This window comes from Marmota flaviventris, chromosome 15 (genome assembly GCF_047511675.1).
Source record: "Marmota flaviventris isolate mMarFla1 chromosome 15, mMarFla1.hap1, whole genome shotgun sequence".
Lineage (NCBI taxonomy): Eukaryota > Metazoa > Chordata > Mammalia > Rodentia > Sciuridae > Marmota > Marmota flaviventris.
Genome location: NC_092512.1, coordinates 78,625,848 through 78,647,217, shown reverse-complemented (window position 1 = coordinate 78,647,217; position 21,370 = coordinate 78,625,848). Strand labels below are relative to the sequence as shown.

General features: G+C 34.3%; 1 protein-coding gene across 5 annotated transcripts in view; it reads right to left on the bottom strand.

The window, feature by feature from the left end:
* Pcmtd1 (protein-L-isoaspartate (D-aspartate) O-methyltransferase domain containing 1) overlaps nt 1-21,370 on the bottom strand; it is a 77,399-nt gene that overhangs the window by 27,719 nt on the left and 28,310 nt on the right. For 3 of the 5 annotated variants that reach the window (XM_027932836.2, XM_071602374.1, XM_071602372.1), the window contains exon 2: nt 12,438-12,868. The exons of the other annotated variants lie outside the window; for them this stretch is intronic. In XM_027932836.2, coding sequence (XP_027788637.1) covers nt 12,438-12,744 — 307 coding nt within the window. In that variant the 5' untranslated portion in view covers nt 12,745-12,868. The remainder of the gene's footprint in view (nt 1-12,437; nt 12,869-21,370) is intronic. 5 annotated transcript variants of the gene reach the window in all.

Below are 21,370 nucleotides of genomic sequence, written 5' to 3'. Positions count from 1 at the left end.
GGCCCGGGTTCGATCCTCAGCACCACATACAAACAAAGATGTTGTGTCTGCCGAGAACTGAAAAATAAATATTAAAAAAAAAATTCTCTCTCTCTCTCTCCTTTCTTTAAAAAAAAAAATTTAAATTTCTACTGACCACAGGGGGGAAAAAACTCATAAATTAGTATGCTTGGATGTTAAAAGGGTACAAGATAAATTGGTTTGTAATTTAGGAAATACACAAACTATACAAATTTAACCAAAATGTTCAGTTGCAATCTTCAGCCAAAATCAGATAAGGATAATGCTTTCACCTATTATGTTGCTGTCATTTTCTATTAGTGTTATTTTTTTAAGAACTGATTTCACTTGAAAAGTATTGAGTTAGGTAGATTAAATCAAAAAGAACTCAACAAAGAGAATTAACTTCTTTGCAGTCTTTTCATATTTTTAGAAGTGAAGTGACTGAAGCAATCTTAAATGTTTTGCATTTTTGTTTCCTTACTTATAAACTATAAGTAGCCTTTATCCAGAAACTAAAACATAAGTGCAAAATCATTTCAAGACCTGATATAATTCCTTACTATTATTATAGACAATCTGAGGAAAACAAAATTTCATTTTAAAAAAGTGTCTGATTAAACTTAGAAAAGTACATACAAAACTTAACATAGGATCTGAATGTTTTGAGAACTTGAATTTTCATAGAGATCAAAACATAGAATGTTAGGAAAAAAAACAGTTTTCCTCATTTAAAAAAAAAGCTCAAACTATAATTACTTTCACAATATGAATACAGTATAGAAAATACTGTTTTGTAAAATGACTCTAATAACTCATTTACCCTTTAAAGATAATCCACTAAATGTAAAATGTTAACAGAGACATATTTTCACTGTCTATTAAGAATCTAGTTATACTAGTTAACCAATTATATATATATATATAATTATACTAGTTAACCAATTATATATATATATATATATAATTGGTTAACTAGTATAACTAGATTCTTTATATATATATATATATATATATAAAGATAATATATATATTATATATATTAATAAATATATATATATATAAAGATCAGAACTATAGAGTTAAGAAATCAATTTAAAAGGTTGAAATTGCTGGCATTTTGTTTCCTATAAGGCACAATGCACAAGTAAGTTCAAGTAACAAAGGGGCTAAGAATCTGAAAAATCAAGGCTTTCATTCCATATTCCACACTGCCTTATTAACAGATGGAGTCCAAATTTCAGAGTTCTAGGTCAAAAGGAACTAGACAGGCTATCGTCACAGATGTCACTGGTCTCTGTTCTGCTATCTGTTTACTGTCTAAAAACAAAGTGGCAACTTTCAGAATTAAGGCTTAAAGTTTAATTTCTTAATGTTTTTTCACATAATTTGCTTTTCATATTGCCTTAACACAAGATGGTTAATCATAAAAATAATTTCAATAACAATGAAAATATACATGTAGAATATACTGTCAAAATCTAGCTTAAACACCATTTTTTTAAAAAAAAAAAAAAGCTAGAATAAAAAAACACCATTATTTTTAATAGATGGCATTTCTTAATTTTAAAGCAACATGGAGCCACAGCTTTTATTATCATTACCTAATAATCTGAAAACATTAATATATTGAAAATAAATTTAAAATACAAAAATCATCTTAAAAAAGCAGAACTTAAATAGCAATGTCACAATATTTATTTAGAAATTGATATACAACTAGAACACATAAAATGTTACCATAAAACTATAGTGTGATGTTGATTATTACAACTTATATTTGACATCTCTATTAAATAGAACAACCAGAAAATATGAGACAGAAAACAAACAAACAACAACAACAACAAAAAAACATTTATAGCTGCTTTTGAGAAAGAAGATTGAGAGGTCTAGGGTAAAAGGAACATTTTCATCATTACATGATTTTGTTGTTAGTGTGCTTTAATCATATGCAATAGGATTTTCAATAAACAATGGGCTAGTGAAAGAATGAAAAAATAAGACCATAAATGTTCTAATAAAATAAACAAATAATACTTTCATATTTATATAATAGAAAGGTACAAACTGTCAAAAGAAAAAATGAAACAGTACTCAAGAAGATGTATAAAACAAGCCAGATGAGGTATAAATTTGACTTTGTATTCAATAGATTCCAATGTTATTTATATTCATTACATTGAATATAACTTCATAGAAAAGTCTATGAAATAATAAGTCTTAGTTTCTCTAACATATTTTAAAAAGGAAAATGCTAATGGTTGACTATTATCTTTAACAGCTAAACATTAAAGAAAATAGTTTATTAAAACAAATAAGAAATATTTATGTATCCTATTAGAAATGATCAAGGCTGACAAAAGCTCATTTATTATGAGCAATGATAAATAATAAAATTCTAATATAAGATATAGGTGACTTCTTTGGTAGTAATTCAATCTAATCTAGCTTATTTATTCAATTAGTCAATAACCAAAGCTTATATCTCATAAAAGTCAATATATATTAAGTTTAGGTATAAATTGTCTATATTCTTATTTACATCTATATTAATCTCACATGATGTCCAATAGTTCGACAACTCAGTATGGATAGAAGGAAAGCTCTCTGACAGAGATCAAGGAAACCCCCACTAGGAGCTTTACACTGTTTGTATGAAGTCACCACACTGTTAAGTATTTCGTAGAAAGCCGATTCATAGAACACAGTCACAGGCAAAAATTACTCCCTAAAACATAACCAGAAAATAACTCTAAAGATGAAATAATTCAAAATTTATCAGTTCAGTTGCAGACTGTGATAAGGTGAGAAAGGCAGGATTTAAGGTCAAGATATCTGGATTACTAATCCTGGTTCTCCCTTTTAACTGCTATACAATCTAAAACTAGTTAGTTACTATCTGAAGACTGGTTGTTACTAAACAAAAGGGATCCTTGGGAAGGAAAACTGTATAGATTATATGAAAGTGCTTCATATACTAGAAAGTACAAGACAGATGACAAACTATTGTTAGATATTATGATGCACATTCTTACATACAGAATTAGTTATAGAAGATCATAACTTACACAAGTGGTTCTCAACCCTGACTGCATATCAGAATAACCTGAGAATTATGTAATCTACTTACATATCTACTTTAATTATAAATTAAAAAGACAGATTCAAACTGTAAATGCCTGCATCCTACTCAGAGAGGCGCATGCACATAATTCTAAATGTAAACAGCATTCAGCATGAACCACAACCTAATTATCATAAAAAGTCCAATCTAAATGAGCCTTAAAATGTGTTTTAAATTATTTAAATTTCAGTTCTCATTGGTAAAAACAGTATTGATAGTTAATAACTACAAGTAAAAGCATTTTGGCTAACTCTAAATATTTACCACAAGGGGGAGTAGGTGAATCAGTTATTTGGTTTCTATGAAACTAGTAAAAAAGTCAATGAGATGAAAATGTATGTGTAAAAATATCTTTCATTAAATTACAATGACACTTTATTAATAGTAACTAAATACTTTTTATAAATAATTTTATAAGTAACTAGAAGTATTCTGAGATAGTAACAAGTAAAATGTGGACAAGAGTAGGTTTCATTCTTTCCATGAAGTATAATGCAGACACAAAATAGTCCAAAGGTAGATACAGGAAAGGGGAGAAAACAGAATCAGCAAAAGTCTCAGTTACTAGATACTTAATATCTAATTAACTATATAATTAACATGATTAATTGTTCTAATGTAATAACACTTGCTGAAATGTTTCTTGTGGTTTCTGTGTAATACTGAAAAAAGAACATTAAGATGAACACCGTTAACTTTTACTACCCTCTTAACTACTCTGATGCTAACAGGATTAGAGACTTGTTCTCTGCTCTATAGGAGTAGGAAATAAGTCCCAGGACTTACCAGAAATATGTTCCAACCCTCAGGCTTCTCTCTGTCAATGGATATCCAAGTGCTACTTCCTTTCAAACATGTTTACACCAGATTGAAAATATTGATTTTAAAGAGTTACTGAAAATGGACCAAAGGCCCTAGGTAAATTTATGTTTCATATGTCAAAAGTAACAAGAACAGACAGTTCATTTACATATTTCTACTCAAAGGGCTAATATATTCAAATACAAATGTCCAGAGCAACCATGACTAGATCTCACATGTATACTGGAACATTACAATCAGATTAAGTTTCCACCAAAGCAGATTCAGGAAACTGAAATAAAATCTGTTCAATTTTAATATAATGTCATTTAAAAAGCTAAGTTGAACAGCTTCAGATCTCATTTTTCCCAGAAATCATTTTCATTGGCTCTTTTATTTCACTGAATATTTATCTCTAAAGTACCTAAAGATATCCAGGGCCAGAATATGATTGATTTATAAAAATGCTCAATACATATTTACAGAACTAAATGAAGAACAGCCAGTAGAGCAACACTATGTTTCTATTACTAGTTCTTAAACATCGCATACAATGTAATGGTAAAGGGACATATCTTATGTACTGCTGTATCCTCTGAAGCTGACACAGGGTCTAGAATAATAAATGTTTCTCTAAAACATGAAGAAAATAGGTAAATTTCGCTATGGTCACAAAAAACAAAAGGTTTGCAACTAAGATGGAGGCAAACACTATTAACAAAGCATAAAAGGCTTATTCTTCATGCTTTGATTTCTTAAAGCATAATGGCAAAATAGTATTTATATAAAAAGCACTGTATGTCAACAGTATTATATCTGATACTAGAGAATAAGGCATTCCACAAACATAAATCTTAGAGATAAATACATTTTAAATTAATTTATTAGCCAGGCACAGCAGCACACGCCTGTAATCCCAGCAACTCAGGAGGCTGAGACAGAAAGATCATGAGTTCAAAGCCAGCCTCAGCAATGGCAAGGCACTAAGCAACTCAATGAGATACTGCCTCTAAATAAAAATACAAAATAGAGCTGTTGCTCAGTGGTTGAGTGCAATCCCCAGTACCAAAAAAAAAAAAAAAAAAAAAAAAAATATATATATATATATATATATATATATATATTATTGTTATTAATCTGTTGGATAACCTTATAGAATGCAATTAACATTTTTCTTCTATTTCTAAAGAATTTTTTCTTCTGACTTTATGCCAACTACCATCACTATAAACATCCAATGTGTATTATGAAAAATCAAGGTGTCCTTGGGGCTTTATAAAGTTACTGTAGAATTGGGGAGGCAACCAGATAAGATAGAAGAAAGGAAAAGAGAGAGAAGGAAAATATTACAAAGTATTCTTGTTGATTATTTTGGATTTGTGAGCCCTGCAAATGAGCACTAATAAAATTAAACAAAGAAAACTGACATTCAAGTTTCTGCCTTGAGTAATTTGAAAGGAGAAAAAATACTTTCACCAAGAAACAGAGTGTATTCAAATTTTTGTCTTGTGTAGATGACAGTAAAAGAATTGACTTGAGGATAGGCTCAAAGAAGCCTTGTGCCCACTTAAGAAGAAATATGATGTAGGCATTCTGCCCACTTAAGTATTCAGATTTGAGTACAGCTCAAAAGACCCAATTCCAGAGCTTAGCAGACACACCTTGGGACTAGAAATCTGTGACTCCTCCGCATACAGAGATTACTTGAAGACAAAAGAAAGATCCATTCTTTACTGCAGACTAAAGCCAAAATAGATTCCAAAAAAGGACAAAGAAACCATTTACAAAGGCAACACAAGGAGATTTTAAATCCAAGGAAAAAAATCCTTGAAGGCCAAGGGAGTGGGAGGGCCCATGGGCTGACCCTGCCAGAGCTAAACCCTAACAAATGCAAAGGCAGGTTCCACAGAGGATCAAAAACTCCAATAAAAAGGCTAAGCCACCCTGCTAACAATGGATCAATCTCTGGCTCTGAAGCATTCTGACCAACATCCAACCAGGCCTAGGTTAGACTGTATCACAGAGATGAGATAATTCCATAGGTGCCAGTTCCTATACTGAAAGATAGAGATTCACAAATTATTTAACACATAAGGAAACAAAGTTCAGAAAAGTTTAATAATTGTCTGAAAGTAATATACAGCCAATTCTCATTATTTGTAGTAATGTTCTATAAAGCCAACAAATACTGACTACCAAACACTGAACCACTGTTTCTAGGGAAAATATGTAATGTACACTACAGACATATCTCAAATAAATTACAGTATCAAATCTTAAAAATTCAACCTGGTGGTCTGTTTTTCTTACTGTACAAAAATGAAAACAAGTCCCAGGAACTGACATCAGATTTGAGTTTCAAGCCTTGTCAATTGTCTCCAGTGCAGAAATTGTTTCACTGTCCTGGCCCCTAGGGTCACCATCTTTTGCTTATTTCTGGATAACAGCTGAGACACAAAGGCAGAGAGAGCTAAGGCTTATCCTACCCCTTAGGAAAACATACAGCAAATAATTCAAGTTTTTTGGTACTCTACACAAACCTGCAAATAATTGTGTAAGTGCTGTATTAATTTAGGGATTATAAATAATTTTTAACAAATAGACAAATTCTCCAAGACTGATTCTGCAAATAATAATAAGAATTGACTGCATTTGCTATACAGATGATCTAGGCTGGGAAAAGCTTAATCCCTAAAGATAAGCACAAGATGCTCAGAGATCCATCTAAAATACTTTTTCATATGAAAGGAATTTCCTCATGCTTTCTAATAGTATAAAGAAATATAGCCAGAAGAAATTACTATGGACACTGCAAAATTTCTTAAACCTGTATTACTTCCTAATATTCGTTATTTTCATTACTATTGTTGCTCTATGATAAGCAGTAATATTAGCCATAAATGAGATCACCTAAGTATTGATTTTTAGAGGTGACAGCAATGAAGGAGATGGTTGACAATAATGATCTATTTCTACTCCACAATCAATAGAAGTCAGAAGGGGAAAAAAAAAAAGTCCTAAAAAATAGAACAATGGTAGGAACTCAATACAGGACATAAGGATAAAGATACATTGAAGCCTAACTGGAACTGAGAAATAGTTTCAATAGTGAGTTTTATGTGATTAGCCTTAAAGAAAACATTGCTTTCAAAATAATTTTGCTCACAGAGGACAAAACAAATCATATTTCAAAAAGACTAATTCCTAAAAAGACAAAATCTTAAAAGAAAAAAAAAAGGGGGGGGGGAGCAGAGGAAAAACTGAGGTTTAGTTCAATTTAGAAAATACTATTTACCTTAGAAGGAATCCTGATACCTCCAGAATGTGTTATATCTTGCCAAGAACTAGGGACCTAAACACTTTTAAAGAAGTGTTTTAAAAGCCTTGTCAATTACAAAAAGCTTTGAAAATCATATTTCTAATAAAGGCTTACATTCAAAACACATAGAGAATACCTACAACTCATTAATAAGAACCCAATTAAAATGATCTAGGCACAGTGGCACACACCAGTAATCTCAGCAACTTGGAAGGATGAATCAAGAGGATCACAAGTTAGAGGCCAGCCTCAAAATAAAAAAGGATCACAAGTTAGAGGCCTGTCTCAAAATAAAAAAATAACCACTGTAATATATTTAAAAAATAAAAGCAATTAGTAAAAAAAAAAAAAAAATTAAATTAATTAAAAAAATAAAACAAAACCAAAAAATAAGCCTCTGGGTTCAATTCCCAATACCAAAAAGCATATAAATTGATGCTCTACATAATTAATTAGGCTTGTGGCATACTGTAACTAAACGAGATAACAATTCACATCCATTTATGGCTATTTATAAACAACAGGGCTGGAGATGTAGCTCAGTGGTATTGTGTACTTAGCACATAAAACTCACAGGTTCAATTCCCATCACTGTGGGCTAGTTGGGGGGGGGGGGCAGCGTTTATCAGTGAGAATATTTAGAAACTGGAACTTCATACAATCATACAACTTTGGTGGGAATATAAACAGTGCAACCATTACAGAAAGAAGTTTATCTATTTCTTAAAAAGTTAAATAAACTTACTATATAGTCCAGTAATTCCACTCCTAAGAATCCAGCCAATTGAAAGAAAACAATGATATACACCTGAATGTTCATAGCAACATTATTCCTAACAGCCAAAAACTAGTAATTCAACTATTCATTGACTGATGCCTGGATAAACATAATGTGGTAAATCTAGTCAACAGAACATTCCTGCTATAAAAAGTATTTCCTGCCATAATTCATACAAGCTACAGCATGTACAAAACTTGAAAATACAGCCAAGTGAAAGAACCCTGATGCAAAAGACCACATTATTTTATGATGCGATGTATATGAAAGGTTCTTAAGATGCTGATCTATGGAGACAGAAAGTATACATGTGGTTGCCATGGGCTGGAGTAGAGTCAGGAGTACATCACTTGGGCATGGGGTGTTTTTGGAATAAAGAAGTGTGTTCTAATTGGACTGTGATAATGTTTACAGGAACTTTGTAGGTACCTGTTAAAAATCACTGAATTGTGCACAAACAATAAATGTAAACTTTATGATATGCAAATCACACCTTATTAAACAGAAAGGGAGAGAGAAGGGAGTCTGAGCATGCATATACATGAAGACAAGAAAGCATGCGTACCTGAGGTCAAAGGTAATAAAGGTTAGATGATTAAGGACTATTTAACATCCTGTGGTAAAAAAAATAGAGTAGGGAAACCAAACAGGATGGCAGCACAGAGCTTAACTAATCAGCCCTTTTGGAGAATTCAGCTGTTGCAAGTATCTTTACAAGCTGACAAGATACTTCCTGCTTGTCAACTATTTGATCTTTAAAAATGAATTTAGGAATGAATGTTATAGCGCATGCCATATATATTATATATATATATAAGGTTTTTTAAAGAATCTATAATTGTTATATTATGGATTATATAAGAAAAATGGGAATGAATCCCTAAGCAAAAAGAAACCGAACACAGAAGAACCATATAATCCTGAATCAGAAGAGATTATAATAACTTGCCTTCATAATTCTAATATTCAACTGAATCCTGATTAGCAGAGGTAAAGTACAGTACTCGAAGGCCTCTTTTCCTGCACTCGGTTTTTCAGTAGAATTCCTTAAGAAAGGATGAAAAGACAGTACTGAGAAGAGAATCAATTAAATAACTCAATTCACTATAAAAATTCTTAGTCCTGGGAAGACCCTCAAGGAGAAGTGAGCAAAACACAAAAAATTTATCTTCAGTTTGAAAAGCAAGAAGATTCCTCAATAAGAAACTCTAGTTCAAGTGATCCATTCTCCACGAACAGGGTAAAATTAAATTTATGGATAACTGCATCAAGCATACTTTATTCATAAGAAATTTCCTGAAGAAAAAACAAACTTCCCCTTATAAACAACAAGAGGTGATTACAGCCGATCCTCTATATGTGTGTCTCTGAAGTGAAGTGGGAACTCCCCAGGAGACATCTTCCCTAATAGTGTTACCAAACCACAGATGCCCTGCTCTCCCTGCTTCAGCCGGGTTTCTTCCAAAGTATGTAGTATGTTGTGGTTCCTCAGGTAGGACCCATTTGCCTATGGATCCTATCACCCATATCTTGGGACTGACAGACCAAAAAACGCTAAAAGCATGGTGCTATAGGTTCTTGTTAAGGAGAAAATGTCTGTTAATAAGGTCACTGTGAAGCAAAGGTGCCAAATCTGATTCACTATACTCAGATAATACAGTGTGCACTGCATCCTTCTTTGGACCTAGTTCTAAGTGATTTTTATGAATATGTTCCCTCCCTTCTTTGATTTAAAACACACATGAAATGCTAATGGGCAAGGGACAAGGGGATAAAAGATTAAGTTTCCTTAGAAGCTTAATCAAAGTAAACTATAATCAAGATTTACATACTGTTCTGACTTGCCTTCTTCAAAATTTTTATCTTTCCCACTAAATGAATAGTTTTATCAAAAGGAGAATATTAAATCTTGGTTTTCACTGTGCAGGATCACACACAAAAAGGTCTTGGAGTAGTATCCAGAAGTCATGATCATATATGATCCATGACTCCCTCTAGCTTTATAACAGGAGGAAAATACCTAGCACATTGTAGATCATCTACCCAAGCTGTCTACTTCCTTCCACAATACCCTCTGGTTATGAATTAAAAGACAAGACAATAAAGTCTGAGGTCTGCCTACAAGGGCATCTGACCACAGGAATCTTATGTCTTTGAGACTGGACTAAGCAAGGAGTCTAAGGAGGAGACCTCATTGCTAGCAAGGTTGCTAATTATGACGCACACATCTGCTAACCTTCCTTTGGCTAGACTGACCTTACTCAGCAGGAGCCAATTGGCAGGCACTGGAGAAGTCAAAGACGGGATAAACATGAATTCTGAGGGTGGCTAGACACACTATGAGGACTGAACTTGAGCTGGAAAGTTGCCAGAGCAAGAAACGTACTGGTTAAGGTCAGCAACTTTCATTTTTAATAGTGGCAGCTCTCCTTACTCACTCCCACTACTTTCCTTTTGTTTCGCAGACTGTCATAAACCCTAGATATTCTGGTGATGAAAGTGATAGACATGTGGAAGTTTCAAGCTGCTAAAAAATTCATATCTCAGAATGAGGAAGACCATCAAATTTAAATATAAAAGTCTAAATTTCTCTTTTGTTTGCTATCTTCTTGAGCAGTAATTAAACATCAAGAATTAACCCAGTCACTAAATTGGCATTGGCTTTTGTAATTTTAGAGTATTTTTACTACATTCAATCACTTTACAATTTTAAATTATTGTCTGGAAATTTGTAGAATTATTTTACATTTTGTTAAGTTAAAGGATTTCTCTGAGCGATACCTATATCATTTCAATCTTGAACCAAGATCTTCCTTTACTGAGGGTGTCTGTTTCAATTACTTCAATAATGCTTTTTCTATTTATTTTTTAAAGTTATCTGTATTTTTCATTTTATGACTACAGTATATCATCTGATACCAAATTCTCTGTAATTTCATCTATCTTTGCAAGAATAAAATAACACTAATGATAAAAAAAAAAAAAAAAAAAAATTAACCCAGCCAGGTGCTATGGCTCATGCCTATAATCCTAGCTACTCAGGAGGATCACAAGTTCAAGGCCAGCCTCAAGAACTTAGTGAGGCCCTAAGCAACTTAACAAGACCCTGTCTCAAAATAAAATATTAAAAGGGCTGGGGATGTGGCTAAGTGATTAAGTGCTCCAGTGCCAAAAAAAAAAAAAACCTATACCAGTTGAGAAATGAAAGTACTCCCTCACCTATTTTAATGAACTAGCTCACAGATTCCATGACTAAAAGAGGAGTTAGTATATAGGAAAAGGGGATTTCAGACCCCCCCAAAAATGCCTTAAAAGTGACAAAATGTGACTCCAGTTCCACACTGGGACAGTCACCCTACTAGAGGATACATCATTCTCTATTTAAAACCTTTCCATGACGCCTCATCACTTTAGAATGAATTTTACACCAGTCTCATTCCTATAACTTGAGCATACACCTCAATTATCACACCTATCATGCTAAATAGGGATGTTTACATTTCCTAATCTCTCCCCACAATAGCAAGTGATATGTGCCTTTATGTTTCTACCTTAATGTTTTGATAAAAGTGATGGCTGTTCTAAATGACTCACTAAACTTCAAGTTCATCCTCCATCTAACACAATGTCTCTGTAGCAGAATTTCCTCCATCCATGCTCTTCCCACCTGTATTCCACCTTAACAGAGACTTCAAGTCGTTTTTTGATCTGTTTGTGCCTCACTTTACTCATCTGTATAACAGTATGTACTTACAAGGACTATCAGGAATACTGAGTGAGTTGCTATATGTATAGTACCTTAACAATGTCTAGCACTCATCTAAAACACCCAGTATGCTCCTTGAGAGCAGAAATCTTTGTCCCTTTTGATCACCACTATATCACACCAGAAACAATGCATGGCACAACAAACATGGAGTAAGTTTGATAAGATCTTAGTGAACACATCCTTTTCTGTGTTTTTCTTCAGTCTCTAGTTTTGGTGCACCAGTGCCACACCCTCCATATCGCACATACTCCTGTGTCTCCAACAAAAAAAACTGACATAATTCTCTTTCCATTTAAAATGAGATTCATAAGCCAGTAAAAATAACACTTTACCTGAAGTATACTAAATAATTCTTGAGTTTTCTGCCTACCAACTGCTCAATTTTAAGTACAATGACTAAGAGTTGGAGAATAGTTCCAAGAGCTATCAGAAGTCTAGATCTGTGCAAAAACTACCTGGGTCAGGGCTAGGAGTGACAAGATTACTACTACTTTGAGTTTCCAAATTTGAGTAAAGAAGATAACTACTTTGAGTACACAGATTCCAACACACTGTATACAAAGTTACAAAGCCTGGAAATTACCAACAGTACTACAAAATCAACTTACTTTTTTTAAATAGAATTTTACAAAAATAAAATTACCTAAAATTAAGCCCACCATTGTACTTAAATATCCGGTTCCACTTCCCAGGTTAAGAAAAGATAATCCTGGTTGAAGTTTCAATGCTTCCATAACTTCAGAATAAATGCAAGGTGCTGACAAGTGTATGTTTCCATGCTTCCAGGCTAAGTCTTTGTAAGCATTGTCTCTGTAGCCTTCCAAATAGTAATCTCCACGATCAATTGCTCTGAAGGCTTGCTCCACTCTTTCAGTACGGATATACTGAGCTTCTTTAAGGTTATCAATTAAGTCATCATTATCTTCCCCAGCACTCACAGCTCCTCCCATGATAATATTCAAATCAAATCATAAATTTAAAAATGTAATAAGATCAGTAGAAATGGTTTCCAATAATGTAGTGTGGTTTGTTTTCTTTTTAATACTGCACTTGATTTCCAAAAATAAACTGATCCTGGAAGGAAAGAATAAAAACAAATAAGTTACTATTCAAGAGGAAAATAACTCCATTTTATTAAATATATGCCATTATAATTAACTACCGTTTTTCAGGAATATATTCTTCTCCAGGCATAATGTTAAGTGTCTTAAGTATACTATTTTTTCTTAATTCTTACAAAACCACAAAAGGTGGCTTATGTTTCATCGTACAATGAAAAAGGGGGAAAAAGAAGTCACTAGTACTATGGCCCATTATAGCAGCCACTAGTCACAATTACCTATCTACATCTCAATTAAAAGCAATGTAAAATTCAATTACTCAACCAAGCTATATTTCAAGTGTTTAATAGCTACATGTGGCCAATGGCTGCCACTCTGTATAGTGCTGATCTGGACACTGCCAGGCCTTAGTTCTGAATCTTTAAGTTGAAAGAGTAACTGCAAAATGTACTACGTGAATTTAAAATATTAAATATTATGAATATAAAATGCAAATAAAGCCAGACTCACACGTTTGTGTGTATACACACAAAGACAGTGCTTTGTTCAGTAAACCTTGTTGTAATAAACAATGAGACCACAAACTTTACTAACAACTTTGTCTAAGCATTAAAACAAATGTTATATATATATATATATATATATATATATATATATATATATATATATATATCCCTACTATATACAAACAATACACACAATAAACATCTTTAACAGATAAAGCTGAGCATTTAAAGTGGAAATGTAAGTGGACCTTGATAAACTAATAAATTTCAATAGATAACACTGAATATACTATTTAACCTTATACCATTAATAGTTAAATTCATGTATTAATTTTGAATAAATCAGGAGAGAAGGAAAGTAAGAAATGAAATATTCATGGCCAAAACAAGAGTTATAACAGTCAACTCTGACAAGGTTACACCCTTACTCTTGGCTTTAGATAAGAAAACCAATCAGAGCCTTGAGTGAGCCTGTCAGTACACTAACTCTGCCTGTGTTCCCTTTGTTCTTTCCTACAATCTCTTTAAGAACTTTTCAAAATAAAGACAATGTGGTATATATGCACAATGGAGTTTTATTTAGCCATAAAGAAAAATGGTTTAATATCATCTGCAGAAAATGGATGAAACTTGAGAACATTATGTTAAGCAAAATAAGCCAAACTCAGAAAGTCAAGGGTCATGTTTCTCTCATATGTGGAAAGTACAAAGAAAAAAGGAAAAGAAAGGTGTAAGGAGGAATCTCATGAAAATAGAAGAGAAACCATTAGAACAGAGGAAAGGACCAGGGGTGAGGAAGGAAGAATGTGAAAGGGGAAATATTGGGGAATGATATAGGCCAAATGACAGTGTGATATTGTGTGCATGTATAAATATATAACAACAAACCACACCCTTATGTGCAACTACAATGCACCAATAAGAGAAATGGGGAAATTAAAACCATATGAAAAATTGTGCTGTACATGTGTACTATGAATTGAAATGCATTCTGCTATCATATATAACAAATTAGAATTTTTAAAAAGATAACACACACAAAAAAAGAAATGGGGAAAAACGTGTTAAAAAGAACTTTCTAGGAAGAGGAAACACTAAACTCACATTTCATTTAAATTTAATTTATTCAAGCTCAATTTTAAAAAGTTGGATGGCTCTACTCCTACCTCCAACCTCAAAATAATAATTTTAAAGCGACAAGGGCTTATCATACCCTCCTTGGCCAATGAGTACATTTTGCAGCATGTAATGCAACGAAGAGATGTTAATCCACTATTCCTTCAACATGTCATTGTTTCAACAACTTTTTTTTATAGCTGAAGTACCCAGAGTTGCTGAGAGCAACTCTAGCATTTCAAGTTTTTTTAAGTGACATGGCCTCTGAGCACAAGTCAATTCTTTCATCTCATCTTTTTCCAAAGTAAAAATAAAATGGCTACACTAGACTAGGAGACATTTCTGTGTATACCCAGTGTGGCACTTGCCAAATGACTTTAAAGAGTAATTCTGAGACGGGCATTGTGGCACAGGCCTGTAATCCCAGCAGCTTGGGAGGCTGAGGCAGGAGGATGATGATTTCAAAAGCAGCCTCAGCAATGGTGAGATGCTACACAACTCAGTGAGACTCTGTTTCCAAATACATACAAAATAGGGCTGGGGATGAGTAATTCTAATTATACAGACAATTAACATACAGTTCTAATACTATAAATGGCACAATTTATTAGTTTGAAAAATTATTTCCCCCATGTTGATTCCAAGAGCTTAAGAATCTGACCCTTCTTAGTTCCGCCTGAACTTCATTCTGTTCAAAAATATCACAGCAAAATAAGTAAATGTTGTCGTTTATTACACACCTTACAATCTTGGTGAAACAGAGGCAAAAGTAATCAAACAAAAACTACCACCACTTACCAACAGACACTATTCTAAACATTACCTGCATATTATCTCACTTAAAAATTACAATAAGCCTACAAAGAAAGAATCACATGTCACTTTCACTTGAAATCACTTATGTAAAGGGGTGGAGTGCTATAAAGCACAGGAAGCCAAAGTGGGACCTATAACCAGAGATCAAGAAAGGCTTCCTTAAAAGCATACACTGCGGGGCTGGGGATGTGGCTCAAGCGGTAGCACGCTCGCCTGCCATGCGTGCAGCCCGGGTTTGATCCTCAGCACCACATACAAACAAAGATGTTGTGTCTGCAGAAAATTAAACAATAAAAATTATTAAAAAAAAAAAAAAAGCATACACTGCATGAACATTTAAAGAAGTAAGGGAACTGTAGGAAATAGCTGGTACTGACTGAATCAAGAGAGCAAATGATGATTGAGAAATTACCTACAGTTTGGCCTTTTGCCAGCACTGGAACAGATCTGGTAAGCCAGTGATTTTTGTTTTTTGTTGTTTTCAGGTTCTGTTTTTGTTTTTTTTGTTTTGTTTTGGTTTGGTTTGGTTTGGTTTTTTTTGAGAGTGTTCTTTTGGAATGAAACTTTTTGACAGTCTCACCAAATTTACTGACCCTCTCCCTATTAAACACTGAACAAATCAAAAAATTTACACACAACTCCATGCTCATGATCTCTTACAGACCTACGAGTTCACTTTGAAAATTATCTACCAGCCAGGCGCAAGTGACACATGCCTATAAATGAAGCTGGATCTCAAGTTGGAGACCAGCCTCAGCAATTTAGAAAGGCCTTAAGCAGCTCTGTGAGACCCTGTCTCAAAACAAAAAAAAAAGGTGGGGGGGGGGGTGTTGGGGGAGTAGTTCAGTGGTAAAGCATCCCTAGGTTAAATCCCCAGTAAGGGGGGAAAAAAAAAACAGAACAGAATATCTACTATAGGCAAAAGAGTCAATCAGATTGAGATATTGGTGAGGAGCAATTCCATTTCCATTTTAAGAGATACATCAAGTATGATATAACCTGTGTCTAAAAGACCTGTTTCATTCAGATCTACAGCAACATGCCTAAAACCAAGTACTTGGGAAAAAACATTACATAAGAAGAAGCAGTACAAGAGTGTAAAACTTGATATGCCAGACTCCTTTCTCTATAGTCTAGTAGGAAAAGGCAAATAAGCAAATCTGAATAGAAAGCTGAGAGAATATCCAAGAGGGAATCAATGAGAAAAGTTTCCTGAAACTGAAAATACAGTAGTCCCCCTGCAACTGTGGATTCATTTTCCCTGATTTCTGGTTTCATTTTCCCTGATTTCAGCTACCTACTCAACAATGGTCTGAAAACATTAAATGGAAAAGTAAATAAATGAACACTTTCCATGTTTTCACAACATGGTTTTTCATCATAACATGATGAAATCTCATGCTGTCCGGCTCCATCCCACCCAGGAAGTGAATAATCGCTTTCTCTAGTACATCTACACTCTATATGCTACCTTCACTTAGTAACCATCTTAGTTATCATAAGGCTATGTAACAAAGCCTTTGTTATTCACCTCACTGCATCTCATCCTTTACATATATCACCTCACATCACAAGAGTATAGTACAAATATCTTAACAAAAAGGCCATATTCACATAACTTTACAGTACATTGTTATACTTGTTCCAATGTATTATTACTTATTGTTATTAATCTCTTACTATGCCCAATTTATAAAGCGTATCATAGGTATACATACACAGGAAAAAAAATTAGCAGATACAAGTAGAGAATTCTTATCGGAAATACCTGGAACCATGTTTCAGATTTTGGAATACTTTGCATATGTATAATGAAATATCTCATTAACGAGACCCAAGTTTGAATATATCAAACACATAAACATTCATTTATGTTTTATATACACTATATGCATGTAATTTTATACAGTATTTTTAGTTACCTTTTAACTAAGACCCATCACATAAAGTGTGGAATTTTCCACTATGGCATTATATTGACACTCAAAAAACTTCAGATTTTGGAGCATTTTCAATTTCAGATTTTCAGTTTAGAGATTCTTAATTACAGGGTGCAACACTGCCCAAGGTTTTATGTATTCCTCCCAAGAGTCTTGGAATGTATCTCTGGAAGGTAGGAGGAACTCCTTTACAATCTAAAATGCTTATTTCTTTGATGTAAATTAGCTCATCCACTTAATATGGGTAATAACTGTGACCATAATGAGAAAGTGTGGCTCATACTACATGTTTATACTTTAAAATGATCAGGAAGTATTAAGAGTCTTCATACTGAAGAGATACCCTTAGCAATTTATGTAGACTTTAAGCAAAAAGCTGTAATCATACAGAGCACTTTTCTAGAAGGCAATATGCTGGTATAGTGGCATCAAGTGATCTGAGGAAGCTGTGGATGTAAATGAGAAAGTGCTAATACATTTTTCCCCAGCAGATTAATGAAAAAGATACATCCAGGTTTGGACTTTTAAATTCTGATAAGACGTATATTTACATGAAACAAATTAGTGACTAGAGTCTAAATCTTGATGAAGGAAGATGAATGTTAGGGTTTATGGCTGTGAATATTGACTATAACACTAAGTGCAAATACAAGTAGAGATTTAGCTGTGGTAAGAATGTCATTAATATTGCTACTTCTTTGTGTTATACTGGTTATAAGTTTTGAGTAATATGCTTTTATCCTGATTTTTCAAAACATAAGGTGTTTTTAGATATTACAGTAGAAAATCCAGTACTTGACCTCTCAGAGATCTTAAAGGATCTTGTGGAAACCAAAGGACTCCAGGCTGCATCTGGAGAACTGGAATTAACAATTAACACTGGAATTAACAATTAATTAACACTAGAATTAACAAAAGTGAAGAGCTATGATGAAGTTATACAAGAGTATTATAGAGCACCTAATCTAGGTATGTTGGGGATGAGAACAGAAGGATTGGAAGATGTTGCTAGAGAAAATGAACCATTGGTAAGCACAAAAGGCACAAGGGAAAGAAAGGCATTCAGTTATGCAGAAACAGCATGTGAAAAGACAATGAGACAAGAGGCAACACACCCACTCAAGACGCTACAAATAGTACAGCAGAGCTATAAAGTACATAGATATAAAGTAGTACATATCATGTCTAATAAAAAGGAGTCAGGTAGACAGGCAGGCCATGTACACTGAGCTAAACTTCCTCCTGCAAACAACGGAAACCCCTAAAAGCCTTTAAATTAGAATGGTGATTTATAAACTAATCCTAGCATCCTGCTCCTGGTTTCAAACCCCAAAATGGCTCCATTTTCCAAAAGGCGTGGATGCAGCCCAGTTTGCCCTTGATAATGCTACCAAAAGCCATCTCGAAAGGAGTTCAAGATGAATCACACACACTAGTGCCCTGGACAGAGTTATCTGCCCACCAACACTGATCACAACTGTTAAGTGTAAAGTTATCCTGTAACTAGGCTCTAGCCCTCTCAGCTGAGGTCTCTGCTTACTTCTGCTTGTACAAGTATACAGAGGGAGGCTCGTGCCATCTGTGCCACAAGGTCATGCTTACAGCCTGTTTCAAGGCAGATTCTGAAGAAACCCTGTCTTGGCTCCACCCCCTCTGCATAGCCTAGAAAGTTAGCCCACCTGTACAAGCACCCTGGGAGCCTGGACTCTGTCTTGCAGCAGTGCCTAAAAGGGCCCTGAATGTTAGTTGTAATGCCTCTCATCTGTAGTTTGTGAGCAATCTTGCCCATATAGGGAACTGCTAAGAAATTAAATTAAAATTAACCTGGCCCACCAGCAGTGGTTCACAGCAGATTCTGTATCAGCCCTGAAGCCTAATTTCAGTCCCTTCCAGATATGATCTGGAAGGAGTTCTCCCCAGCTAGAATCCTGCCAAGGGACATAACAATCTAAGTCACTACGGCAGGCATGTCATTATCTGTCCCTCAACATATTTTCAAGTGGTTCTGGATCTGGATTCTGGCCCCTCTCAACTATGGACTGAGCAGTCCTACCTGCTGGAGGCCCAATGGGAAGTACATCAAGTAGTGCCCTGTAGGTTGATGCTCTGAACTTGTGTACAATATGAATCTTGAAACTACAGTCTGAGAATAGGCTTGTTCACCCAGAACCCACTGGAAGACACATAAATTCATGACCTGGAGACCGTCTTAAAGACCTTGGTCTCAGCTGCAAACCTATAACAGCCACGTATCGGTATCAGTCCATCTCAGTCATACTCTGGAGCGATGTGCCCAGCACACAAACCCTTTCCAGTGGTCAAATGGGAGCCCACCCAAAGACGCAGGGGAAGTTATACCCATCAGTACCCATGGTAATAGGGCCATGAAGCAGACTTCCGTCCTAGTGTCAGCACCATGATCAGGGTCCTGGAGTCCAGTCCATCAATGGACCATATAGAACCCATGCTTACTAGAACCCTGGCAATAGGTCCATCAACCATAATCTCCACTGTGGACCCAGCCCAATCCACATGACCCAACCAAATTCACTCTAATGTGATTCCAGTGGGAATCCCACAAGCCGAGACAGAATTGAAAAAAAATTTTCAATAGTAAATGTGATCATAGAGAATTAGAAAACTCAAAGTACATTTAAAAATTAGCCAATTAGAGGAACAAGATGGAAAATAACTAAAAAAGAGTGAAGACAATATAAGAGGTCTATGTGACACAAACATACAAAATTACAAATTACGGGAATAACTGAAGAGGAAGAGAAAGGATTTTAAAGAAAGCTTAAAAAAAATAGTGTCTGCAAATTTCCCAAATTTTAGGAAGCACATGGACATACAGATTCAGAATGCTCAAAGTATCCTACTCTAGAGCAATTAAGAATTGAATACTAAAGACACATCATAATAAAAAATCAAGTCAAAGACAGAGAATTATGAAACCAGTAAGAAATAACTCATCACATATAAAAGATCTCCGATAAGGCTATGAGTGGACTTCTCAACAGAAATATAAGCTTACAGGGAGAAGCTGACATTCAGATTGCTTTAAAAAAAAAAAAAAGAAAGAAAAAAGCCTACCAAGAATACTATGCCCTGACAAGTTCCCTTCAAATTTGAAAGATAAAAACATTCTAAGACAAAGCTGAGAGAGAATGTAAAATTCTAAAAATAGTCCTTCATCTTGAAACAAGACAAGTAACAATATAACATGAAAGTAAAAGTTCAATAGTAAAGGTATATATAATCAGGGGCTGGGGTTGTAGCTCAGTGGTACAGCGCTTGCCTAGCATGTGTGAGGCACTGGGTTCAATTCTCAGCACCACATATAAATAAATAAAGGTCCATCAACGACTAATAAAATATATTTTTTAAAAAAAGGTATATATAATCCAATTCAGAGCCTTCATATGTTGTAAAGGTGGCATGTAAACCACTGAATCTAAGAGTTAAAAAACAAATTAAATAATCTATAAACAAATGGTTAACATATATACAATTAAGCAGATGTAAAACATGACATCAATAGCAAAAAAAAAAAAAAAAAGAAAGAAATTTTCTATTTTCTCTCGATCCCATATTGATTGATTTACAATGGCTTTTTCATAATGAGTTGATAGTTTCCTGGTTCTTCTTGGGTATTTTTAGGAGAGGGGACCAGGGATTGAACCCAGGGGCACTCTTAGTCACTGATCCACATACTCAGCCCTCTTTATGTTTTATTTTGGGACAAGGTCTTGCTAAATTGATGAGACAGGCCACGAACTTGTGATCCACCTGCCTCAGCCTCCGAAGCCGCTGGGATTACAGGCATGCGCCACTGTGCCTGGCTGGGTATTTTTCCTTCTAGGTAGACTTTAAGATTTTTCTTTTAAATCTTAAACAGTCCAGCACAGTGCATACCTGTAATCCAAGCTACTTGGGAGACGAGGGCAGAAGGACAGCAAGTTGGAGGTCAGCCTCTGCAACTTGGCAAGACCCTGCCTCAAAATAAAAATTTTTAAAAAGGCTGAAGATATAGCAGTGGTAAAGCACTGCTGGATTCAATCCCTAATAACAAAAAAAAAAAAAAAAAGTAAAAAAAAAAAAATAGGGAAGAGGAGTAAAACTGCAGAGTTTTTGTGT